Source organism: Lissotriton vulgaris, chromosome 6 (assembly GCF_964263255.1).
Source record: "Lissotriton vulgaris chromosome 6, aLisVul1.2, whole genome shotgun sequence".
Lineage (NCBI taxonomy): Eukaryota > Metazoa > Chordata > Amphibia > Caudata > Salamandridae > Lissotriton > Lissotriton vulgaris.
In genome coordinates this window covers 230,767,906-230,795,415 of record NC_141694.1, presented here as the reverse complement: position 1 = coordinate 230,795,415, position 27,510 = coordinate 230,767,906, and the positions used below count along the sequence as shown (strand labels likewise).

The 27,510-nt window shown below is 45.9% G+C and overlaps 1 protein-coding gene across 1 annotated transcript in view; it reads left to right on the top strand.

Moving 5' to 3' along the window:
* KLHL29 (kelch like family member 29) overlaps positions 1-27,510 on the top strand; it is a 729,019-nt gene that overhangs the window by 284,032 nt on the left and 417,477 nt on the right. The window contains exon 3 of the mRNA XM_086926271.1: positions 24,471-25,025. Coding sequence (XP_086782397.1) covers positions 24,471-25,025 — 555 coding nt within the window. The remainder of the gene's footprint in view (positions 1-24,470; positions 25,026-27,510) is intronic.

Sequence of the window (27,510 nt, the reverse complement as noted above, 5' to 3'; positions counted from 1 at the left end):
GACTCTGTTGACAGTGATGCTGCAGATCAGTGCTGAAAGTAAAGTAGTTGCTGTTGGATCCGGGCCGACCGGCACATTACTGACGGGAGAAATGAGGGGGAGAGTTCCAGCCGGTTCTGACAGTTCTATGTATCAATAAGCACTGCTTCTGTGACTGCAGATTGACAGATCCATGCCCTACTACCCATCATGTATATAGAGAAGAGATCCCATAATCTAGTTAGAGATGAGAAAACGGGAATCCAGTGATAGACATTAGTACGGTAATTATATAACCCCATGTTACAAGGATGCCTTGCTCCTGTTGTAGGTTTTCATTCAACAACAAATCTACTACATTCTGGGAATTGCAGTCCTGGCTCGCATCATTTGAACTAGCAAAAAATCCCCCTATGCCACTCATATACTCCTATCTCTTTTGTACTGAATGGAGAATTCCGAATCTATGTATACTACCTCAACAATCTAATGTTCAACAATTGCATAGTGCTCTGATACCTCCGTGGGTCATATTTGCGCTATATAAAACTTTATAAATTAATATATAAATGGAGTCCTCTAATTCCCTTAGGCATCAGAATTAACAGAAAAGTTATGTTACCCAGTAAAGGCCTTAAAACATACCAAGATCCACAAGAAGCAGCATAGAGAAAGTGGATATCACCACACAGTAGTCTTCTTAGGGAGAAAAGCTAATATGACGACCCTGGTATAAAGAGGATTGGGTGCAGGCAAAGCCCTTCCCACACAAACACAGCTGCAGTGATGTATGTACTGCATGTTTCTTGTTATGTGCAATTTTTAATTTTAGGAACGCAGTATTTACATGCGAGTCAGGAATCACTTAAAGCAGCATTAGAATGAGTACACTACAAAGACTGTTGCAGCTCACAACATTAGAATGAGTACACTACAAAGACTGTTGCAGCTCACAACATTAGAATGAGTACACTACAAAGACTGTTGCAGCTCACTTAGTCCTTGATATACTAAATATATTTCTGAGCGCAGCACAGCTTTTTACGTATGCTGTGTAAATTTCAGCTAAGAGCATGTTTTAACCTATTTCTGTGGAATGTAAAATCAATTTAAGAGAATTAATCAATGTGTACATATCAATGCAATATAGAATACTTCAGAGGGCTGCTTTCTTGTAATATGCAATGAAATTATGTCTGCATAGCACAGAAAAAGAGAATAACGTAACACAGTTAATGTCATATCAATGAAAATTAAACAGGACAGACAGTCGTGTTTCTTGCAAAAAAGGAGATGTTATTCCTACTACAGCAGACTCTGTGGTAAGGTACACCTGGTAGGAATTAACCGTCTATGCAAGCTGAGCAAAGACTTGGTAGTAGAAGTAGACCCTCTTCTCGATTTTTTAGTAGAATAAATGACGCTCTGCACAGACTTCAGCCACTTAATTACCACACAAACAAGTGACCTTTTCGACCCCGGGTACGATAGAGGGCAGGGCAGCACAGGTCAAATAAAGCGCAGTCACTGTCAGCGCATACAAACTATCTTTCAAGGGACACATGAGCTCTGTAAATGAGTGTACTGTCAAAGCTCTCAATTGCGTGGCCTATCCTTTCAAATTACACAAACTGTAGTGCTGATTGCAGTGATCTCTTCCTCATCCCTCCCTAAACCCGTGGCGGCACCGTCCCAAGCGCAGCCTCACCTGAGCAGTCTGCAGGAGTTGGAGCAGGCTCAGAGTCAGTCAACAGCGACATGATGACGGCTTAAATAATTAACTATATTTGAATAAAATACCTGAAACTGAAGCAGAGAGAGCGATCCACGCTGCGGGCCAGCCTCATGAGGCTCTGCCGACACCAAGCTCTCTTCAGCAGCTGGGCCTGGTCGCGGCATTACTGGATGAGAGGCTACAGACTAGACACCAAATGGCTGCACAACAGATAGCGGTGCGAGCACCAGCGGCGGCCTCGATGAGCCGCAGCACCGCATGGGGTTGCAGGCGCACTGCTGTGCAGCACTGCTGGCAGTCTCCCCGCAGCGCCCGATGCTGTGATGATTCCGTGGTGTGGCCATGACCTTACCTGAGTGAGAGTCACTGTGGCGGTGAGGCCGTCGTCCATGCTGTGCCATCCCGCCTGTCCTTTGCTGGTGCTATTAATGTATTGCCTTCCTGCTGTGCAGTGCACAGGCAGCAGTTCACTCAGTCTCATTCTATGCTGAGAGGGTTACCACACGGACCGACAACAAGTCCAATCGAGTCCTCGGCCCCGCGCCTCTTCCACCTCACTTCCTTCTTGTTCCACTCAACATTAGGTCACATCCGATCGGAATCGGATCATCCCCCACACGGCGCCACAGCGTGTAACGGCAGATTCTTTGTAACATTTGTAGCGAAGCACTGCGTCTTAAAGCAGATTTTTAACTGTTGACTAACTGTGCTTCTGCTGGGCACTGCTGCTCCGTGTGTGCTCTCGGACAGAGCCTCTCCAGAGAGGCGGAATGTGCAAGGTATGCAGCATCGAATTTGAACTATTTTACGACATTCACCGGTAAGACCCGTGTGGAGGGTAGACCCGGCCCTGAGAAATAAGTGCCGGTGCTAAGCACCGGAAAGCACCGGCACAAATTAAGCACTGGTGCCAGTGAATGGTGATTGATGGCCCACACCACCTCCCCTGAGTAGGCTGTGGACTGATTTGCTTTGCTACCCTGATAGAGTGAAGTGCTATTATAGGTTGCTTGGTTCCCAGTAAAGAGAAATTTTGCACCTATTACTAGCGAAGGCCTCACATGCCGCACAACTAATTACCCAATGTCTTACACTCATGAACATTCGTTGGTAAATCTATTGTTAGAAATAGCTCCCAACCACTAGTCTAATGTTGCCCCACAATAAACACAAACAAAGCCTGCTTAAACAAATGCCATTAGATGGGGATAATTCGTTTTTTTCATCTGCTTTTGTAATGTTCTCCGGGGAAATCATATAGCTTAAGTTGTCAAAGGTGGAAATGGGACAAAGCTATTTGGGACTGAAATGGGTTTATAGTCTAATACAACTCCTCAAATGAGTATGACTAAGTAGCCCTTTCAGGGCTACAAAAGATGCCAAAGAAATGTTCCTCTTGATGCCCATCGCACAATGTGGATAGACAACATGCATATTGTAATTCTGGAGGAAAAACCCTTTGCTCCACTAAAAGAAGGTCTCCCATTCCCGCATCTATTATATCTACATAACTCAATCATCATTCCCGTATGTGGAATGCCGTGAAAGCGAAGCTACTTACAGTGGAATGCCATGAAAGCGAAGCTACTTACAGTCAAACTGCGATACAGTAAATCGTGTCGGTGTAATGCTTTCAAATACAAAATCTCTTGTCTTTGGTTGTATTCCTAAGAAAGAAATATATACACTTTCTATCTGGGTATCTGTAAAGGGTGTGATGATGCTCTACTACTATGAAATAGCGATAGTGAAGAGCACTTCCTGTTATGTTATGAGTTTGGTGCGCAATTCAAAGCGTCGGGACACTCTTCCGAGTAGCCGTACGCTATATAAAACCCCGGTATAACATAACATAACATAACATGCCCAACTCAGTTGCCTATGTGAAAGCTGTGTTAAATGTCATTCAGCTGAAGACCTGAGCATTGATTTTCAACACAGACAGATACATTTTTGCAGACAACGATCGAAGTTGTAAAGGGCAGAATAGGGGGACTGGAGCAAAATGTCCAGCTTTCTTGTTCACGTGTAAAAACGGAAAGCATTGTCTGCTGTACGTGGGTTTCCCTGAGTCATGCTATTAGCAGACCTGGCCAAGATTCTTTAGCCAAAACCTTATTTAATGAACCAGAAAGATATACCATGAAAAGAAAAAGAACGTGTTCCTATAATTTGGTGCACAATGCTTGGTGAGAATGCATTAGCTCATCTTTTGCAGTGAAATCTAGGATTCTAAATCAAGGAGATGTTAGGAAATAGAGAACCCAGAAATTGTGAGCATTGTGGAGAAACGAGAAAGACCTTCAGAAAGTAGTAGTGCCCAACTGATGCTTAGTTTCTATACTTTTATTATTTCACAGGAGAGAAAGTAATTTCCCTTATAAGTCCATAAGACTGCCAATAGAAGAATTGATAACATCTAGGACAAAATGGGTGCACATACCGTTTTAATTTGCTCTGGTCCCGTGTACATGTTTACATGTGTGAAGAACATTTTAAATATTGAAAACAGAAAGCATCAGAGATGGCAACATGTTAGTCTTCTGTGCACTCTGTTGTGCAGCCCAGGGATCTTGCCTACATTCATGCGGGTCCAGCAAGATCTGGTAGTGCAATCTGCATGAAGCAACTGACACTATGATCTGAGTGCAAGCTCTTAGGATTATGAACATAAAGGTAGGGTCTGGTTTGATAAGGAGGTGAGAGTACACAGAAATAAGTTGTACTTGTACTTCTAGAAATCTTAGAAGGCAAGGAGATCATAAGAAGCTTATATTTCCATCATGGGCACCCTTTCCCCTCTCATCAACTTATCCATCCCTGCCTTCACTTCCCATGTTTGAAGCAATTCTTGTCATTGTTGTTCCACATATCACTTCAATCTTTGTTTCAGTGTATCTTCTGGTTCTCTATGCGAGTGGAAAGTATGAGATTTGCAGCCTGAATGGGGATCAATAAATGCCAATCTAACTATGAGAATGTGCGTTGTTTTTTCGGAGTCTTCCCACTTTTTATCACTGGTAAACACTGCCCAAACATGTATGCCTCATAAAATATGTAATGTGCTTTGGATTCACATTTTTGCCACAAGAAATGCATGCGTGGCTTGGAAGTTAAATGCTATGCGAGCTTCAGTATATTTACAACGTACATTTATATGATTTAAATGTATGTTTTCAGATAACACAATTGTATTTTGACTGGGCTGCACTTCAGCTACATATGGCAAGTTAAAGGGCCTGTGCCATGTAGAAAAAAGCTATTCTTATATGTAGGCAAAGTCACCCTAAAATGTATAAAATAGTCCCACCGTTTTGGATATGTGGATTCAGCATACTACATATTGGAAATTGCATATCCTTACTGTCAACAATTACCAAAAGATGTAAACTGACAATTCCAGGAATAGGCTTAGCTATGACTAAAATGGGCAAATGCTTGCATGATGACTAAAAGCTATTTTTCACTTTGTTAAAAAAATCGAAGTAAACTGAGTTACAACTGGTTTTCCTCGCTGCCCTGTTTCAGAGACCCCTACACTTGGCTGGATTGTGAACAACCCTCCTCCTGAAAAGACAGTGGTGTGTTTGACTTCTGGTAAATTGTCGCCTAGATACAAATTGCAAACAGACCAGACTATCTTAGGACATACAAATTCTACTGAAGACGTCACATATTACATCATTCATGACAAAGTCTTCCTTCAAAGAGCAATTCCTCCTGATCCGGAGGAACTGTCCAAAGGGTAAATTATCTCTGAGTCCTCGAGTGTGGTGACTGGTGCATCTCAGTAATGTATTCCTCTCTGCCGGTTTTCTGTATAGTGTTGTGTACAGGCGGTCTCCATTGACTTTGATGCTAATGTCTAGGAAGTCTATAGTTTCTTTGTTTGAGTGCATAGTAAACTTAATATCTTCCGACTGGGAATTAACCCATTGCAAAAAGGATGTCAGGTCTTCTTCCTCTCCTGTCCATATCATAAGAACATCATTGATGTACCTTCGCCATTCGGTAATGATGTTCCTGTATGGGTTGTGGGGTGATAGGATGTGTCTTTGTTCATAATCGTCCATGAACAGGATAGCCAGATCTGGGCGAATGCTGCCCCCATAGCTACACCCTTACTTTGAATGTAGAAATCCTTTTGGAAAACAAAAAGGTTTTTTGTCATAGCCACTTCTAACAGTTATAGTATGAATTCAGTGGGCACAGTGACACGATGTGGTCTTGTTTCTAGAGCCCTCTTCATTGATTCAAGTGCCGGTGTTTGTGGGATACTCATGTATAGCGATACGATGTCCATCGTAAACAATGTTTGCTTTTCTTTGTCAAAGGTCTTTTTATCTACCAAGTTAATAACTTGCATTGTATCCCTCACATAGGTTGCCATTGCTTCTGCTAATGGTTTGAGGAAAATATCCACATATTTGCATATGGGCTCCAAGAGCGACCCACACCCAGATATTATAGGGTGTCCTGGTGGTTTAAATGGGTTCTTATGCACTTTGGGTAGCGTGTAAATGGTTGGTACTCTTGGTTGGTTGACATTGAGGTATTCATGTTCTTTGTCACTGAGAAAGCCTGCTTCCTTACCCCTCTTCGTAATCTCCTGGATTTTCATCCTGATATCTTTGGTTGGATTGTTATTGATCGGGGTATAGCTAATTCCATCTCTCAATTGGGAGTATATCTCATCCTTCTAATCCTGCACATCTTGCATCACAATTGGCCCTCCTTTGTCTCTCGGAGGTTAACTTTCTACTTTTACCACAATAGCCATGGCATGGCCAGGTCGTCTTTTTGTATACTCCGCACTGCAATAGATGATTTTCCTTTACGTACTTTTGACGTTAGAGTGGTTGAGACGTGGTTGACTTTTAAACATTTTTCTGAGTAACATTTTTCCGAGCTGCGCGCCACGTTTTATTCAATATAAATTGATAGGACACTATCTTTTTTCCTTTCACCACACTAGTCATCCTAAGGCCAAGTTGTATCTTGGCACTCTGTATATACCGCTCTTTCACTTTTCAACGCATTATTGTGATGGCACAGACATGAGGTAATGTGACGGTATGCGATTGTCTAGTGCTTGTTCAAAATGACAATAGGATAGGCTTTGAATTGTTAATTTTGCTTTACTCAGATTGGAAATCGGTTGACTAATTAGCAACCTATTACGGCAGATCTTAGGACACCGTCAAGCTTGAACTAAAGACCCATGGACCACTCGGATTAACACTAGGTGGTACCACCGTTGCACGCCCTAGTAAGTCTCACCAGCTCACTACGATTCTCCACACTGTCCCGTCTTGTGATGCATGATTCCATTTTATTGCAGATAATTGAGGAGCATCTTCGCTGCCCGCCTAATACAGACATTCACAGCCGTATGCGGATACCAACTTCATGATTCATGACAGCCGTATGCGGATACCAACTTCATGATTCACCATATGTTAAACACACACACACTGAACGTAATTAATTTTATTTTATAGGTGCTCCACACCAACTTTTGTCCGGCTGAAGACCCCACAATGAAGAACTAATAACCCTGCATTTCTCGGGGTCGAAACGTAGACTACCTTAAACCCTCCTACCATAGGAACAGAAGAAATTGATTTGTCGTGACCTATGTGATATGATTGTAGGGAACTCTTGACCGATTTTAGGCTGTAAAGGTCCAACTGTAAATATTATGAGACCGTGTTCATGTCACACCACCTTTACCCAGTCCTTCACTTACCCAATCACCCCTATTCCCTATAGATACTTTCCTTCTTCCTCTTTGCACTGAGAGCACTGTAAAAATCGAAATGTATTGAAAGTAGACTTGTATTAATGCTTTGAATGACAAAAGTATTGATCGTATAATTTTTTGCCTTAAATAACGCAATGGTGATATATGGATGAATATGGATGCTCTGAATTTCAAAAGCACTGTGTAACATTTTTTCAATATTTGGTAATTAAATATGTTGAATGGATAAATCCAGAAATAACCTCTGTTTGGTGAATCATTTATGTAAATTGAAAATAAGACGGACTACCTCGACCACTCCTCTAAACGTACGAAAGAAAAAGATAGCAGAGCCTTGAGGGACACCGCTTTCAATTCTTATGTAGAGACCAGTAAACTGAGAAGTGATTGCCAGTGTCTATAGCTTCAAAACTCTAATAGGACAAATGACAAGTGGTGACCCAGAGTTTCGTGATTTTAGGTTTACTAGGACTGTATTGTTTGTGATCATCGAGAGAGAATTAAGAGTGTGCGGCATGTAAAAGAAGTAGAATAAATCTAAGAAGCAGAGATGAACAAAGGCATAAGGATTACTAGTAGTTGCAAAGGTTAAAAGCAAATGAGATACGTTGTTCTGGAAGCATAGCATTTGTGATAGGGTGCAAGTAGCATTTCAGCTGCCTGGAAAAGAAATTATTTTGCAGCAAACCAAGAGAAGAAGTACTGAATGCAGATTTGGGAATTTTGTGATCAGTAGTGTGGATTAGGTGTCGAAGATTTTCAGATCACTGGTTTGTGTACTGCGTAAGACTGGAACCTCACAGCCTCCTCCTCAACCATTCTTAGACCTTTGAAGAAAACATCGGATAACAAGACAACTGTCTGAAAGATGCAAGAAAAAAGACTCAAGGACTGCAGACTCCTGCTGCCACCAAGTGACTGAAACTAATCTGAAAGGATTAAAAGCTTGGCCATTGATTACTGGTCCCTGCACGAGCCCTGTATAGTGAGAAAGACTGGTGTCCAGAAGTCTGTCTTGAGCACCTAAGAGCTGCAAGAGTGGCCAAGTGGACTTTTTCTATCACTTTGGAAAAAAGGTGCGACTTGGCATTTTTCCACCTCAAAGAACTGGGAAGGTGCTGTGACTTCCCCAGGTAGGGTGCATCCTAAGCAGGCAACAAAAACAGGTTTTTCCTGCTTGAAACCTTTTGTCATGTGGAAGACTTATACTATGAGAGCTACTGATATTCTGACGTTTAGAGACCTGTCCACTTCAGCTTCCATGCTTGCCCCACTGACTAATGCTGACAGCAAAAAAAAGGTGAAGGTAACATTTTGACCATGGAGGTAAATCTATGCTAGCTGCGGGGCTATGGAGATTAGCTTTGTCCAGCTGTGAATCTTTTTGTTTAATATATGTATTTGTTTATTGGCATTTATAACGAAAAAATAAATGACAAGTGTCACAACTGTAGAACATGGGATGGGGAGGGAGTGAGAGGTGTGGGCGAGAAAAGAAGGGGAAAGAAGAGGGCATAAGGACAGTCCCATTATGGTGTATAGCAATAGGCAGCATCAAAGCAGTTCCTCCGTTACATATGGCACAAGCAAACTTTGTCAATGGTGTGAGCCCAAACCCTCAGTAAAGCACCAGCATCCTCACCCAGTATCACAGGATCATCAGCACGAAAGCAGCCGTTAAGGTAAAGTGCTTGAGACCTTATATGGTGTAGTGGTGTGGCATGGTGAGAAAGGTGGTAGAGGGCTAACCTCAGGTTCAGGTCCTTGTGGTGGTCTGCAGGTGAGTCCATTTGGCGCATGTTTGCAAGAAACTGTTCCCAAATATCCGTGGGGCGAGATCACAAAGACATCAAATGCCAGAAATTGGACAGTTGCTTCTGGCAGTATGCCGCATCTCGAAGCCAAGCGGATACAGTGAGGGCAGGTTGTCTGCCCCAGTAGATGGCCACTCTGCACTTAGCCAAGGTGAGTAGCTTTGCAATCAGGCAGCAGTGGCTTGCAGGGGCACCTTTGCAGTATTCCAGAAGGGCCACCAGAGGGTTGACCAATGATAGCACGTATAATTGAAAATACCACTTCCCAGAACTCGGCCACTCTAGGGCATCACAACTCCTATAGTTGGGAGACAGTGTAGCTGTCGGGTCACAGCAGTAAATCCATAGGGCGTCGGTGAGAGGGGGGTCAGTATCTGACATCCCATGCGGTGCGGGCTCCTGGCATGGCAACCGGTGCAGACATCTGCATTAAGGAGTATAATCCAGTAGCTAGTTTGCATGATGATGAATTTGTTAGCATATGCTCCAGGGCTAGAAGTGTTGGGAGAGGTGCTGGGAACATGTTGTGTAAGGCGAGGCAGGCGACCTGGAGCTGGTGTTACAGAAGCACCTCCAAGACTGTGCGACACAAGATAGTGGATGTTTCAAATGGGGGCATACATTGGTCCCCTGTATACAGATTGGAGAAAGTTGTAAGGCCTCACTCTTGGGAGGGCCTTCTGGACCCCCTTTGTCCTGCAAGGGGTGGCAGCTGAGGTGTGCGCCCAAGCGGAATAGATTGGGCATAGAGGTGAGGTAATTTGACATGTCTGAACAGGCCGTCCCATGCCCATCGCAAGCATCTGCTAGTATCCAGCTCCACTCCGGTGCCCTGCAGCGTAAGTAAAGGACAGTGGTGAGTAGCCAAGGTGCTGCCTGGTTTGCTTGATAGCCACATGTGGTTGAAAGGATGTTGGGTTGAGATAGTAATGAAAGTGTTGCGCCTGGACACACAGCGCATAGATATCCATATAAGGTGTGCCAAGGCCGCTCTGGGTAAACAGTAGTGTTAGGATCCCCTATTTAATGGGGTGTTGCTTGCCCACTCAGGTGAGTGCTATTGTATTAGAGCATAAGCAGCACAGATATTGAGCCATTGGTGGAATGGGCAGGTTTAGAAAAAGTAATTACAATTTTGGCAGTACAACCATCTTTGCTTGCTGTTCGCACTGCAAGTGATAGCAGCAGGCAGGACTAAATTTAAATTGTCTTCAAACTAGGACATGACACAGTCATAATTGGCTTTCCAGAGCTCATCCAGATAACAACTGAGCCAGATCCCAAAGTAGTGTACTGGTTCAGATACCCACTGAAATGGGTATTTCATAGGGAAGTGCTGTGAACCGTCAATGCGAGGAACTAATATAGATTTAAACCTGTTCATTAAAATACCCGAGCAACCACCAAAATGAATTATCTAGCAAGTCAGTGGGTCAGGTTCATCTATGATTGTAAAGGGTGATATTATCGCATGCATGCACACCAGCAGTCCCCTGGAGGAAAAAACAAGGCCACTGTGGGTTTGATGATGCCTGAGCTGGGCTGCTAATGGCTCCATCACTCTGGCCAAAAGGATGGGTGAGAGTGGACATCCCCTGTCCTGTTCCAGTGGTCATCTGGAATGGGTCTGGCAGTATTTGGTTGAGCCACACGCTGGCAGTGGGCAAGGTGTAAAGAAGCTGTATCTGATGAAGGAATCTGGAACTTAGGCCCATTTGCACCACTAGTGCAAATAGGTAAGGCCACTCTAGGGCGTCTAAGGCCTTTGTGGCATCAAGGAAAGCAGCGACAGCCAGCACCTGGGCCTCTAGGTGGTGCATTGTCACAAAGATGGTGCACAGATTGTGGGAAGTAGAACGGCCCAGGATGAACCATGATTGATCTGGCCTGAGCATTTTGGACAACAAAGGGAACAGGAGATTAGCCAGGACCTTGACAAAGATTTTGTTATCCAGGTTTATTATGAACAGCGGCCTATAGGAATTGCAATATTGTGCTGGTTTAGCAGGTTTGAGGATTGTCACTATGACAGCTTCCCTGAGAGACTGAGGGAGGATGCATTTCTATAACGATTCTTCGAACATTGCTAACAGGTAGGATGTTGGGATTGGAGCAAATTCCTTGTAAAAAGCAGTTTTTCAGGCCATCTAGGTCTCGTGCCTTGTCGCCCGGAAGCCTGTGTATAACCTGTGTGAGTTCCTCATCTGTGATAGGTGAATTGAGGTACTCCCGATGAGCGTGGTCTAATCAGATGAGTTGTATCATGTCTAAATATGCTGTTAGAGCACTCTCTGGGTGTACTGGTGTGGAAGTGTATGGCATGGCCCAAGAGCAGGTCATGGTATCTAGGAGGGCTCTGGGGTGGATTGGAGCCAGCAGCAGATCAACCACATTTAAAGGCTAGCGGCTTGCATAATAAGCCAGCAAGTGTCCTGGCCAGGCAGTCACCCTCTCCGTAGCGGTCAGCGTTCACCTCTCTGTTCAGGTACTGAGTTTTGCAGGTTGTCTCCTTAGCGATGTCAGCTAGTCTGTCCCAGATATCTGCTATCATGGCCGTGCTCTGCAAGCTGAAATGTTCCTGTTCTAAGGCTTTCTCATTCTAGAAGGGCAAGACATCCTCATATAGCTTTAAGCACCCCATATTACTCTGCAATACACATGCTGCGAATGAAGACCTTGAAAGCCTCCCAGAGTATTGATGAAGAATCAACAGAGCCCTCGTGTTTGAAGAACTCCATTATTTCGGCACATATCTTTTCATGGAATGCAGCATCGTGTAGCACCCCAGAGGACAAGTGCCATGTAAAGGCATGAGGTCGATTGAGGGATCAGTACCTCCAGCACAACCGGGGTGAAGACAAAAAGGTGTGAGGGAGGTGTGACACTTGCGTGACCCAAGTCTGAGCATCCTGTTAAACTAACCAATAGTCAATCCCGGACCATGCATTCAGGTGGGTCGCTAATACAGGTGCCCTCTGTTTGCATAGTATGCACGTTCCACCAGATGGTCCTGTAGGTAGTTATCATGTATGATAGTGTTAAGTGTCAGTGCAGGGGAGGGGGTGCGCGAACCTATCGAGCTGATCGTCTAATGCAACGTGGAAGTCACCTCCCCATATAATAGCCCCGGGCTCTAGACCAGAAATCAGTCTCCATATCTCGGATTAAAAGCCAGGATCATCAGTATTAGAACCATAAAATGTAACTGGTTGACGATGCAGAGCTCCGGCTCTAGCGAGCAGCACATATCTGCCACTCTCCGGGCACATTACATGCCTTGTCCGCAATTGCAGTCCCCTACGCAGCAGTATGACAATGCCTCTAGCATAATTGGAATAAAGTGAGGTGTGCGTCTTCCTGCACCAGTGCATGCATTTCCTGGAGGAAACACATGTCTACTTGATGTCTGTTGAGGTATGCATGTACTAAGCTTCCTTTCCTACGGTCGTTCAGGCCATGGATATTCCATGTAAGGCACTTGATGGAGGTTACGGCATGCTAAGTTGTGGGCATTGGGGTTGGGCGTAGCAGTAACATTGGGAGCATCCTCTGTGGGAGGAGGTAAGTAAATTGACAGACCACACTGGGTAATAGAGGGAAGAGCAACACAACTTCACACAACAAAAGGAATCAATACCCCAAATCCTCCCTCCACCCTCTTCAACCCGGAAACATGGTTGAGTAAATCATTCCCACCATACATCCCAATTTCACAATAGGACAATAGTGAACAGGTTGGGAGACGTCCCTGAAGGCTGAGAGAGCGGTTGGGCGGATGCAGTGGTAGAATGGGTGGCAAGCACCCCAGGGTCACAAAAGCAGACTCAGTTTGGGAAATGGATGAGTGGAGAGTTGCTGCGAACTCCCAGAATAGCAATTACATCAGATCGCTGTTCGGATGTAGAGGGAGTACCTGCAACAGGCCCGACTCAGACGCATCATCCGCATAATTCCATTGCTAGTCATTGTCACTGAGGAGATTGCCTGCCCGTCCATGTGGAGAACTCCCGGATGAGGATCGGGTGACAGTAAGGAGTTTAGAGAAGTTCAGGGCAGACTTAGTATTAGAGAAAATGTGTGGCTTCCCCTCAAAGGGGATGCATAGTTTCACCAAGTACATAAGAGCGTAGGGTAGGTCTGCTTTTGAAGAATCAGTTTGGCTGGAAGAAACTCTCCTTGCGCCACCTAAAATGATAGGGTGAGGTTGGGATAAAATGAAAAACTCACTCCCCTGTCTCAGGGTGATGTCACAATCTCTGTAATTCAACAATTCTGGTACAGTGGGGCATGGAGGTGCCCCCAGAGGGAGACGTGACCCCAACGAGCGATGTTCCTGCTCCACTATGAAGATCGGGTACAGAACTTCACAAAAGAGTTCATGGAGGAGGCTTCCACAGAGTCCGTTTTGTTGATGGCAGTGTATTCTGGTAGACCTATAATCCGGAGGTTGCTCTGATGTAACCTCACTTTCAAATCCTAACTTTTAGGCTTAATTACATCCAGGACAATTCCATGTTCAACAGGTGTTCCTTGTACTCAGCTTTTACATTATCACCGTTCGAGACTTGAGTTTCTAAGTGGTTGAGCCTGTGCTCATGCTTATGTGTCGTTTCATATGGTCCAAGCGGGAGGTGAGAGTATCCAGCTTCAATGGATTTGAGGCTGTAGGTCACCTCCATTAGAAGTGTCTTGAGATAACTGTTTGTTGGATTGTCACACCCACAGAATAATTGGAAGCTTTGTCTGTAGGTAGTTCTTGTTCTGTGAGGTGCGTTAAGCATCTGCCCTCAAAGGAGACCATCAGCTGGCGAGCGTCATGTTTGCCCCTGTTAACTGCAAGAGAGGCTCCCGCTCCAGGCCAGCGGTGTCGCCGACCTCTAGTTGCTATCGGGAGACCTGCATAGGTGCATATCAGGGCAGTGGCAGTATACTGTGCATTGCAGGAGGAAAACGCTGAGGTCCGGACACCCTCCCTTGAGCCCAGCCACACTCCCATAGTTCACAATTATGGTACTGAAACACCCAAGCTGCATGCATCAACGGACTCCTGGGGTGAAGCCTTTAAACATACCTTCACAGAAGAGTGGGAGAGCACCTCTTACAAGCGGAAGTTGAGGGTAGAGGAGTTGGCATGCGCTGTGTCGCTGGTTGAGCTGAGATGGGGCATGAGTTCAGAGGAGCACTCACCCGGAGATGGAGGCCCAGACTTGGTATGGGCAGACGATAGTCCTGCAGCTGTGGAGGCTTGAGGCAGTTAAAATCAGGCATTTGGTTTGGTTCCAAATGATTCTCAGCCCCGGGATCCAACAGGGGCCAGCGGTTCCATGGGAAGCTGCCTGAGTGCCACAGCGCACCGCCACCCAGGTCAAGAGCAGGTGCAGCTCCCGCAGCACCATTCACGCACCAGGACCAAGGCCACATGACCCTGCTCAACACAGGATGGAGCTCCGGCAACGTGGCAGGTCGAGAATGGTAACCAGTTTGGGGGCTATGCATGTCCCAGTGCCCCACGTCCAGAGCAGCAGTCCCGGCAACAGCAACTGATGGTCAGGAGGCTGGGAGATTGCCCAGCCCCAGCGAGCAAACATGGGGAGGCCACACTGTGTTCAGCCACACACATGGAATAGCAGATGGCCACCAGGGTCCCCAAAGTCATTCAGGGGGAGAACCGTCTTTTGGTGGGCCGCCACACTTAATGGTAGCCATGGAGAGTCCTCAGATCAGCAGATAAATGATGGGTTTTAGTTCAGCCAGTAAAGCCCTCTCAAGGTGCTCCCATCTTGCAGCCCGGGTAGGCTCCACTCCCCATCCAGCTCTGAACTTTCAGTGCCAAAGCTAACCATATGATCACAGCGTATCCGTTTTCAAGGGACCCTCACCAGCTTCACCTGCTTGCTTTGACCCACGCGGGATTTGGAGCTGAAGGTAAAAACTATGATCCTTCTAACCTGCTCAGCAAACCTCAACCCGCTTACGTCCCATCACAGCCAGCTTAAAATCATGCTAAATCCCAGTCAACATCAAACTGAGCCTTGTGTTTTCTAACCATATATCTGGTTCTCCTTTTCTGATTTTGATAGTTTGGATTTATTCTTGCTTATTTGCTTATCATCGTTTTCTTTTTTTTTGCTACATTGGTGTGGGAATATTATTGTGTTGTTTTCTTGACTTTAAAATTGTTAGAAATGCTACAACTTAGCGGACATTTCTCTGCGGAATTGCCTACTGTTTGTGGTACAGCTACTAGTGGTTGAGCACAGTTTACCTTCAAATTGTGTTGTGACCTAAGTAGTATGTGAATATAAGTTGGTTAAAGGCACAACTTTCCAAAATATTAACCCACTTGCTTACACTAACACATCATTGTTAGCATGTGGGTCCCTGGATCTTTTAGCTAAGCTTCTTATGCTGACTCTTTATAGGATGGTGGCTCTAATTTGTTTCACTCTATTTTTAATTTTGCTTTCCACGTTTACTGTTTCAAACTAGGGAATGAAGACGGTCTTATATTTTATTCCTTGGTTTCAGCGTTTGTAAAACTGTGGAATGTTATGTTATTAGTTGTATTTATTTTTATAACCTGGGTCATAAAATGACAGTTTCACAAGAGCTCTGGTGACTAACATTTAGTATAAGAAACTATGAAGCTGTCTCTCTCTACATATCTGTACTTTTATCTATCTACCTCTCTCTATATCGATCTATCTATCTTTACATTTAAGGAGTTTATACTTGACCTGAGACAAATACAGCCGCAGCCGCTGCAGGTAAGAGCCGTGTGGCGGGAGGGCCGTCCAAGGTGGATTTCGAGAGACGACCACTAAGGAAAGTTGATTATTTAATTTGCCCTTGTGGTGGTCTCTCGAAATCCCCAGCCAGCCCCATTGCTCTTACCTGCAGCAGCTGGACAAATAAAGTTGGACTCAATTCAAGAGAGCAGCATTTTAATAACCTAAATAACAGCGTCCTACCACATCCAGTAAATGAATCAAAAAAGAAAAATTAATACTCTTGAAGATTCCTATTAAATGAAAACTTTAGTCCATTGTTCCTGGGGCTCATGCTTGACGAATTATTTGGCATGTGGACAGCTGCTGCTGTCACTGATGACATTTACCAACACATGGTTTGTAGCTGGCTGGTCCCAAGAGTCATCTGTTGTCAACTAGAACAAATTGGTCGGATGAAATGGTTGAATTAATTTAAGCCACTGATAATTACTGCAGCCCACATTCCCTTCTTTCAGGTGTTATGATATTAAAGACCTGGGGCAACCATGTGCAAGTAACCTTGGCCCCATCCCAAAATAGACTGTCCAACCATTTTCTGAATAGGTTTGTAGGTATGTCTGACACTCCCTAGGCTTTCTTAATAAAAAATTTTTCATTTTAACAAGTCCTGGCTTCTAGTCTAGTCATATTTCATTAGGGGTACAAGAAAAAAAGAAACTACATTTGTCATTTAAGAATGGCATATATAGTTATTGGTAGATTAAAAAGGGAAAGGTTCTTTGCTGGAGTGAAAATGGAGTACTAGTAGAAGAGCAAAATGTCTGAGGAGTTCAGGTGGATCTGCTACAATGCATAATAGGTTAGTAACTGGACCTCGGTCACAGGCCTGCACTCTCTCTGGCAGCTCCAGTCGTTCTGTTGCTGATCCCCCAGCCAGGGTGTTCGAGGCTGCTCTGGCCCGCCTGCCTCATCGTGGTAACTGTTGTCGCTGATGTATTGTTATACTCTTGCTCATATTGTGCTTTTCTTGCCCCTTTCACTGCGTTATTTTCTTGCTCACTCTGTGCATTGTTTACCTCTTTCACTGTGTATTCCCCTGCTTGTCTTGACTCTGCTGTATTGTTATACTCTTGCTCATTTTGTACTTCCTTACCCCTTTCACTGCATATTTTTCTGCTCATTCTGTGCATCAGTTTGCCCTTTTACTGTGTTCTCTCTTGCTCTTGCATTTGTTCCCTCTACCCATTCATCCTCTGTACCCACTGCCCCTCTCTCCCCTCGCCGTTCCCTCTCCCAGATTCCCGCCCCTGCTGACCCGCAGCCCCTCCCCCTGCCCTGGCCAGTTTCCCGCCTCCAAGAGAGCATCCCTCCCCTCCAAAATGATAACTGCTGCGCGGTTGCGCACAGAGGGCGTGCCTTGGCGTTCCTAGGGCAAGCCAGTCTGCTCCCGCCCTCGTCCCGACTGCAGCCAGCGCAGGGGAACCCTGGCCCCCCAGAGCCCCACCAGTATGACGCCGCCACCCTCCACACTCTCAACCCCGTAAGACACCCAGACAGCAAGAACTCCTCACTGAACACCATCCATGGACCTTTCTGCTGCAGACTATGCCATCGTTCCTTCACCATCTACAGCGCCCCCATGCCTGCCGCAGGCTCACGGGACACCCAGGACACCGAAGGCCTGACATGCATGCTCCTCAATGGGCGCTCCCTCCACAGACATACCGTAGGGATCTGGGACCTGATCGACACCCTCCTGCCCGACGTCGCATTTTTCACTGAAACCTGAACCAACGCCACCTCCAGTCCTGACATCACCTCAGCTATCCCCCGACGGTTACAAGATCCAGAGAAAGGACCGCCCACACTGCCCAGGAGAAGGACTCTCCATCGTACACAAGACCTCCCTCTGACTCTCCCACTCCAGCACAGAACACCTCCACTTCCAGAACTCCCCCAGGACCATGCTCCGTGGCACCCTCGTCTATAGACCCCCGGGAACCCGCACCCTGGCCACAACAGCAATCACCGACCTCGTTGTACCCCATGCCATCGCCTCCACAGACTGCATCCTACTCAGAGACCTGAATTTCCACCTCCAAAACCGCAGCGACCCTGACTACACCACCATCCTCGACATCCTCTCCAACCTTCGTTGGAAGCAGCCCATCAACACCTCCACACACAGAGCACGACACACCCTCGACCCCATTTTCGCAGGCGGTTCAAACATAAACTTCAGCCATACTACGCAGCCCCCTGGACCGATCACCACTGCATAAATTTCACCTTCAACACCACCACCGCACCCAATCTGGCCCCACGTCCGCCACAAAGGAACTGGAGCAAAATCATGGAGGAACACCTCAACTCCACCCTCCTCCTAGAACCCCCGTCCTCCTCAACCAACACCAACTCCGCAGCCAAAGAACTACATTGATGGATCTTCAGATGCGCAGACAAGATTGCCCCACTCTGCAACCCTGCCAAACAACGCCCCCTGAAGGCTACCTGGTTCAACACCGAACCTCAAGCTGGCATGCGCACCCTCAGACGCCTCAAATATGGTGAAGCCGAAAAACCATAGAAGACCTAAACAACCATAGAAGCGCGCTGAAGAACTACCACCAGCTGATAAGGGACACCAAACAGACCTTCATCAAAAACAAACTCAACAACATCACAACGAACGCCAGAGAACTCTTCAACGTCATACATCAATTCTCCAAACCCGCCAGCGAGGCCACAGACGTCACACCATCCCAAGAACTCTTCAACAAGCTCAGCACCTACTTCCATCAGAAGATCAAGACCCTCTACGACCACTTCAGCGACCAAACGCCGTTCACCATCCCTCACCTCTCCGCGGACCAACAGCCGACCATCACCACCTGAACCCCCGCCACGGTGGAACTCCTCGCCATGACCATGAGGAAAACCTGGTTTGGAGCCCCTATGGACATCAGCCCACCTCACATCTACCAGAAGGCCTCCAACGCCATCGCCCCAAACTAGGACTGACCGTCAACACCTCCCTTCAATCCGGCACCTTCCCTGACGACTGGAAGCAGGCAGAAGTCAAACCCCTCCTTAAGAATCCCAGGGCCGACCCCACAGACCTGAAGAACAACTGACCCATCTCTCTACTCCCGTTCACTGCCAAAATCGCCAAAAGAGTCGTAAATGCCCAGCTGACCGCATTTATCGAAGAGCACGCTATCCTAGACTCGTCCCAGTCCGGATTCCGCAGCAACCACAGCACCAAAACCGCCCTCCTCGCCGCCACTGACGACATCCCCATGCTACTCAACCAGGGACACACCTCAACCCTCATCCTACTAGACCTCTCCGCGGCCTTCAACACCGTCTCACACCACACCCTCGCAGCCAAACTGCTTGACGCCGGGATACAAGGAACCACCCTCAACTGGATATGATCCTTTCTCTCTGGCAGAACCCAGAGGATCAGACTTCCCCCTTTCATCTCCGACCCCACAGAGATCAACTGCGGAGTACCACAGGAATCATCGCTCAGCCCCATGCTCTTCAACATCTACATGGACCCCTCACCGCCATAGTCAGACAGCATGGGCTCAACATAGTATCTTATGCCAATGACACCCAACTCATCCTCTCACACACGAAGGATCTAGAGGGCACCAGGCTCAGCTTCCAGGAAGGAATGAGAGATGCGCAGCCTGGCTGAAGGACAGCTGCCTGAAACTCAACACCGAGAAAACTGAGGTCCTCATCCTGGGACCCTCTACCTCCACCTGGGACGACACATGGTGGCCCCCACCCTAGGGACTCCTCCCACCCCGATAGACCACTCTTGGAACCTCAGCATCATCCTTGACTCCTCTCTCACCATGACACGTCAGATCAACGCCGTCGCCTCTACCAGCTTCAACTTCCTCAGCATCATCTAAAAGACCTTCAAATGGATTCCCCCCGAAAACAGAAAAACAATCACCCATGTACTCTTAACCAGCAGACTGGACTACAGAAACGCCCTCTACGCCGGCATCAACAGGACCCTCCTACACAAGCTCCAAATCATCCAGTATGCAGCGGCCAGACTTGTCCTCGGGCCCCCTCGCGGCACAAACAGATGACACAAAACCTTCGAGACCTGCACTGGCTCCCGGTCGAGAAGAGAATATCCTACAAGCTTCTCACCCACGCCTACAAATCCCTCCACAACATCGGACCCAAATACCTCAACAAAGGAGTCTGTTTCCACGCACCCAAAAGAACTCTCTGATCCGCCGACCTCGCCCTAGCAGAGACAACCAGCTTCCGCAGAAGCAGAGAAGTAGGGAGGGCCTTCTCCTACATCGCAGCCAAAACACGGAATGAGCTCCCAGTCAGCATCAGACGCTCAGCAAACCTGCACATCTTCAAAAAGGACCTCGAGCACTAAATCTCAGACGAGTCCATGGAGTGTTGGCGCGAGCGCACCTCCTCACTGAACAGGCGGTGATCCTCTCCCTCGACGCCAAAATGGCGTTCGACTTAGTCGAATGGGAATACCTGTTTATGGTGCTGGAGCGCATGGGTTTTGGGCCAAAATTCATACGGTGGATACGGCTACTGTACACAAACCCCGTAGCACAAGTGGTGGCCAACGGCCACACGTCGCCGAGATTCCCACTGGGCAGGGGAACCAGACAAGGATGCCCCCTGTCCCCCCTACTCTTCGCGCTAGTACTTGAACCCCTGGCCCTACAGATTAGAGCAACACCTCTATTCGCGGGCATCAAGTGGGAAGAGGGGTGGGAGGACAAAGTCTCGTTATACGCGGACGATATGCTTATATATATGACCTCGCCCGACACCGGCATCCCAGCCCTGCTCGATCTCTGCAACACGCACGGGCGCACCTCGGGCTACACACTTAACTGGTCGAAATCCACTATATACACTCTGAAAGGCCCAGAGCCAAGACCACAAGGGATTTGTCCGCTGCTTAAGACGTCAACCTCTTTCAAGTACCTGGGCATTGTTGTTGCGAGCGGGGAGGCGGAGTTCTTCGTGAATAACCTGAAACCACCCATAGATCGCCTGCGGGCAGACGTCAGACACTGGGCTGCCCTCCCCCTGACCCTACTGGGCAGGGCGGCATTATACAAGATGATGGCCCTCCCAAGACTTCTCTACGTACTGGAGAACACGCCTCACATGGTACCACAGCGCTACTTCCAACAGATTGTGGCGCTGGTCACGACCCTGCTATGGGACACAGGCCCGGCGCGCATAGCATATGACAAGCTGGTGAAGAGCTGGTACGAAGGCGGCATAGCACTCCCCAACGTCCAGCTGTACTACTGGGCGGCCCAACTCAAGATTATTAACCACTGGATCCATACCCCGAGGAATGACCCGGCCTACCGGGCAGACTGGTCACAACTTGGGACGGGCAGCATGCTGTCCGTGTTATACAACAAGTCTCAACTTAAGGAATTGATCGGCCCGACCAAGCACACAGCAGCGCTGTGGCACTCGGCACAGGCCCGACTGGGATGGACAGGCCGACTCACTAAAATGACGCCCCTATGGGACACCAAAGCACTGGGGAACCTGAGAAACAGTAAGGGGTTCGAGCGGTGGGACGCAATAGGCATCTCCACGATAGGAGACCTCTGGGAAAACGACTCAGTAACTCCGTTTCCAAGCCTACAGCACCAGTACGACCTCAGACCCACAGAAACGTTTAGGTACGTCCAGATTAGGCATGCATTACTCCAGGCAATCCCTGCCGGCACCACACTACCGGACTCCTCTCCCTTGGAAGATAGACTGCTGACTGACTTCATGCTCCAAAGTGCCACCTCCCTTACATACAAAAAGCTCATTAACAATCTCAAAGACCCGACACTAAAACTCAAAGGGAAGTGGGAGGAAGAATTAGGTGAGACAGATGAATACGAATGGAATGAGGCCCTGGCGTCCCCGAGGGAGGTGGGAATCTCTAGTAAGCTCAGGCTAGTGCAGCTTAAAATCCTACACCGTGTATACTACACCAGAACACTGCTACACAGAATACAAAGGGCACCACACCCCTTCTGTTTACGAGGCTGCGGGGAGGAGGGGACACTGTACCACACGCTATGGGACTGCCCACACATACGTGAGTTCTGGAGACAGGTGCTCCGATCCATGTCCCAGGCCCTCAAACTCTCCATCCTACCCGAGCCACGCAAATGCCTTCTTAACATCTGGGACCCTAATGACCTGGGTAGGTACGAACTGATCTGGGCGTCACTGGCATTAACAGTAGCCAAGCGGGATATAGCACAGAAATGGGGAACACACGAGCTGCCCACCTCCAGTCGATGGGCTAAAAACATGGACATCCTAATGGTGACAGAGAGAGCGGTTTATGTGCTTCGAGCGGCGCCCCGGAAATGGAACAAGGTATGGGCGGCATGGAACTTGTACAGAGGGGAACTTTGTGAGCCTTTGCCAGAGGATGAGGACTCTGACTCTGAGGGGGAAGAGGGGTGAAAGAACGGGTGCGGGGTGAGGGATTCGGACAGTTGGCACAATGCAGTGGGCGGCGAGGCAATGGCCATTAAGGCACTATGATTACCAGCACAGGGTATTACATACTGTGGGGAACATTCAGGGGATACGATGACACATGTTTGGGGGGGAATGTTGGGTAGTTAGTTTCTATAAGTTATACAAAATAGAGATATACTCATCACTGACATTGGAGGAGGGGTTACCATGGGAACGCGCTGTACGAACGAATGTCATATGTTGAAAGCTTCTGTGAAACCCATGATACAGCGGACATCATACCTTCTTTGCGGATCTGTAACCTGTCAGTTAATACGTGGATACATTGTACAAAATGCAAGGTTACCTACCGAATGTATGCACTTGTTTAACCACTATTCCTTCCTAACAATAAAGTTTTTAAAAAAAAAAAAAAAAAGGACCTCGAGACCTTGCTCTTTCACCCTCTCTCCCCTCCCCTAGCACCTTGAGACCCTCATGGGTGAGTAGCGTACTTTATAAACCCCTGATTGATTGATTGAATAACCTCCATACAGGGATCATGGGATTGCTCCTTAGTCTCCACCTGAGGTTTGAGATGATGGTGGTTGGTACTTGAATAAAAGCCATATCAAGAGGTAGAGAAGAAATTACTATTGATATTCATTCAAAATTAGATATTATTAAAATGCTTCCAACTTTGTCAATAAATACAACCTCACAATGAGATAGCATAAGAGCTTAATTTTTATTTACCTGATTTATGTATGAAATATCCCCCATCAACTTTTTTTAATGGGAATGCCACTCTAGGTTTCTACCAAGTAGTTGGAGTAAGAGAGAAGTTGAAGAATTTTGTGTTGGATAGCTCCCAACATAAAACAAACGTCTTTGCTCTCTTATGGAAGCGCTTTAATACAGTGGATAAGTGATGTGAGCAATACTAAACAAAGTGAGCAAGCTAGTAAGAGAACATTGAAATTGAACAAGTTAGGCACATCGGAATGTTTTATATTTGTCTATGCATATCTGATCAAAATAAGCAAAAATATCTTTATGTTGGTGCGTAATACCGAGAGTAATGTATTTAGGTTCAACTAATTTCCCTTTATAAAGCCCTTTTTGTTTTTTCATCCAGGTTTTTTAATGCTCTTTTTGTTTTTTCGTCAGACCTTTAGGGGTACATTTTTAGCCCTCTTAAACCTGAGCTGTATGTAAGGCTACAATTTGTTCATGCACGTTATATAGATCAGTCATCTTGTTTTACAAGACTGGGTGTTAGTGTGCCAAGAAGTTAAACTCATTATTATTAAAGCTGTGCATACCGTTCACCACTGTAATTATCTAACCCCATGGAGCCATTTTGGACCTGGAGGACCTAGGGATTCAGTGAACGCTGCCTGGTTGAGCAAGATGTGGCAATTTACTATATCATAGTATGGTGTTTTTTATGTTCCTTGACCTACAAAATGAGATTGGTTGGTAGGGGAGTTGAAACCACCATTAGACGCATTAATTTATTTAAGACAAGGTATCGTGGTGGAGTGTTGGCGGCCCACCTGTTCAGGTGCTGACCCCTTCTACTAGTCCCACGTTTCTCAGCTCCCCTCTGAAGAAGAATGAAAATCATTACATTTAAAATTGCCATATCATATTAGATGTTTTGGGACCTTTCAGGGAAAAAAGTATTTGGTAAGAAAACGTGTGGGCATCCTCCCTAAAATCTCTAGAACTCCTGTATTTGGCAAATTCCCAGGAAGTGCTGTCCTTCCTGAAAGCAGGATTGGATAGGTGCCCTGCCTTGGATTTACAGGCCCTGACTTTTAGATAGAGGAAATATCCCTCCTTCCCTTTGTAAAGAAAAATATTTTAATTTCAGTATGACATAAATAAATAATGTTTGCCTCAGCATTCCTAATGCTATTTTCTTGTCCTTATGCCAGGTTTATCACCGTGGTCAACGACAGTTTGCGCAGGGAGTCTACCTCCGCTTATAGCTCATTCATATGGCATGGCTCAACCTCCTATCTACAGCCAAGCAGTGAACGTACAGGCACCAGTCATTGGAGTCACACCTGCACTTCCTCCTCACGTTGCCCCGCAACTTCCAATAATAACTTCTCATTATCAGCTGCAGCAACAGCATCAGCAACCACCTTCGCAACCACTGGGTAATATGGTTGTTAACCTGCAAAGCCAGACTATGTACAGGAATAGCCAACCAATTGCGGTGTCGTCGTTGGGTTGCATTGGACAGGTGCCTCATCCAGGACATTCTTCTGTAGGGAATGGTCATATGGCATGCCCCCTGCTTCCTCCACCACCACCTGCTCTGCCTTCTGCTGCTTTACCCAATGGTGTTCCAGCTACCAATGGCGAGGCCAATCCACAGCTTCCTACCAACCTGACAGTCAACCAGGACACTGCAAATGGGGTGCAAATGTTACGGACAATTGGAATGGGGAAGTACGAGTTCACAGACCCTTGGCATCCAAAAGGTAAGGCGCCGTAAGCTTTCTTTTATCACTTTGTGGCTTTATTTTAATGTTTACCTCATCACGAAAATAAATCATTGTGGTGAACCTTAGAGGAAGCATGGAAAACGCAGTAAAAGATGTTCTCTTTAGTATACATGTCCGTATGCCATCATCCTCACCTCTAGTCATGATGAAGCGTTTATGAATGAAAGATTTTTATAAAAGCATAAACGAAAAATACAGTCTACCTTTTAAATACGTTGTTAATGGACACGTGCAGTCTTCCAGCAGCAGAATCTTGAGTTGCACGTTTGAAGCGCGGGATATTAGGTGCCTTAAACTTTTAATAAGATTGTCGGTGAGTTACATTGTTTGTACGAGGACTTTCTGTTCGACTGACTTCTTCACGACTGGTTCAATAATGCATGCACTGAAGCCTTTCTTTTCTCACAGCGGGCCAAGAGAATGTTCTACACTCTTCACAATTCTGAACAGTGGCGAATAAAAGCCCTAAAATGTGGGAGAAGTCTACCCTGATCTTGATCATGCAGTTTCCAGTGAATGAAATGATGTAGTTGAGTTTGTGTCCAAATGTGATCAGTCACTCTCCATAGTCTTGTCGCAGAGTGCGCTGAGGAGAGATAGGGCCAAACTGTGGCGCAAAAAAGGTTGAGCAAATCAGTTCTTGCACCCTTTATTTCCTTCTCTTATAGTCAATGTCGCACACAAATGTTCTCAAATCAAAAAGATGTTTTTCTTTGGAACAAAAATGGATTATATAACCCCTGCAAAAAAGAGGGGACAAATCTATGACTCCTCTGTTATGTTCACATGCACTTCATTTTACATGCACAGCAGATAATTTCATGAAAATTAGGCCCATTAATATTTTAAAATATGGACAAAGTGGTTTCGCATTTGCTTTCCTGCTTGCAGTATGAAACACATTTATTTTTCCTGAAACTTGAAGATTATTCAGATCCATCCAGCAATGCTCCGGAGAGTACAATTGTCCAGGATAATGTTCTCCTATGGACAGCATTATAAACATTTCAGGTAATTTATGGGAGAAGCCCCATTAATATCAGATGATGCCCCAGTAATACTGCATACCACTACTTTAATAATGTGCTGCTGGAGGAGACCAACAAAAAAGATGGCTCTGGCACTTTTTCCCCAATAACTCTTAGAATGTTCATAATATCTCACTACTTATACCTTTCATCTTATCAACGGTCTGAAAATGTGGGTAATAATTCAGGAGCTTGCTGTGCATCTATACTATGGTTCTCATTTGGAAAGCAGAAGAATATCTCTGTGCTGTTTCTTTAACTATTCTTTTATTACGTAGACTTACGAAAAGATTGTTGTACATTTTTTTTAGTTCTGAACATGTCCTCTTTTCAAGAAAGTATGCCCCGAGGACATGTTGTTGTTTTGTATTCGTCCAATCTGTTTACCATCTCCTGCTAAATATAGATCATTCATAGCGTATGCCTTATATAATAGCAAGCGTTAAAAATGCATATTGGCAGACTAAGACTGTACTACAGTGTGACCAGGAATGCGGGTCAGTGTATCGACTTCTTCTCTCACTGAGTCTCATCTGTAAGCCCAATTGATTCCTCGCCTTTTAAATATCAGACAGCCTGCTCTGAGAAAAGGATTGGGAGCACAGCATGATGCCATCCAGCTGCTCAAAATGATGACGGCAGAGCTTGTGTGAGACTGCTTTATTTTAGATATAGCTGGCCTAATTATAACAAGCACCTCAGAAGACATCACTATCCATCTCATTAAATTTGTGACTTGAAGTCTTAATGCCCAGTTTGACTGTCGCGTCTTGCAGGGATTTGTGAGTAATTATCGTGTGACACACAGAGTGAGAAAAATCTCTTCTAAGTCTCGGTGTTCGCTATGCACTCATTTTGACTCTGTCGATAAACTAATTTGAAAAGAAGAAATGTTCATTCTGTTATATCAATTATAGCATAATATTGTGAACCATTTCCAAACTGTTCAGTATTGTGTGATAAGATCTGCAGAAGCTTCGAAGTGTGTTGTGTCCTACCTTTGCAAAGATGCCCTTCATTGATTGTCCATGTTATGGGATCTGGTTTAATTCACCATTAGGTTGACAGTGCACTGAGTGTTTTGTGGGCCATATCTAAATTTGTAGATAATCAATGTCCTTGCCATCCTTAAGACCTAGTTGCATCATGTTTCCAGTTCAGCTACCTGTTCTCCTTAGAGCTTGCGATCTCATTGCACTGGCAACAGGCCATGGATCTGCTTACCTCTTATTCACAAATTAGTCAATAGATGTTATGGTCTTAATGTTTTAAAAAGTTTTCCACATGAACCCACATCAACCAGCGAGGAGATGTATTGACCATTTTATGCAAACTAAAGCCTTGTGCATCACCAAATATGACAGTACTGTACAAGTGTCACGTTCCTGTTCCGTGTATTTCCCACTCCCATCCTTTTCTTCAAATTACACACA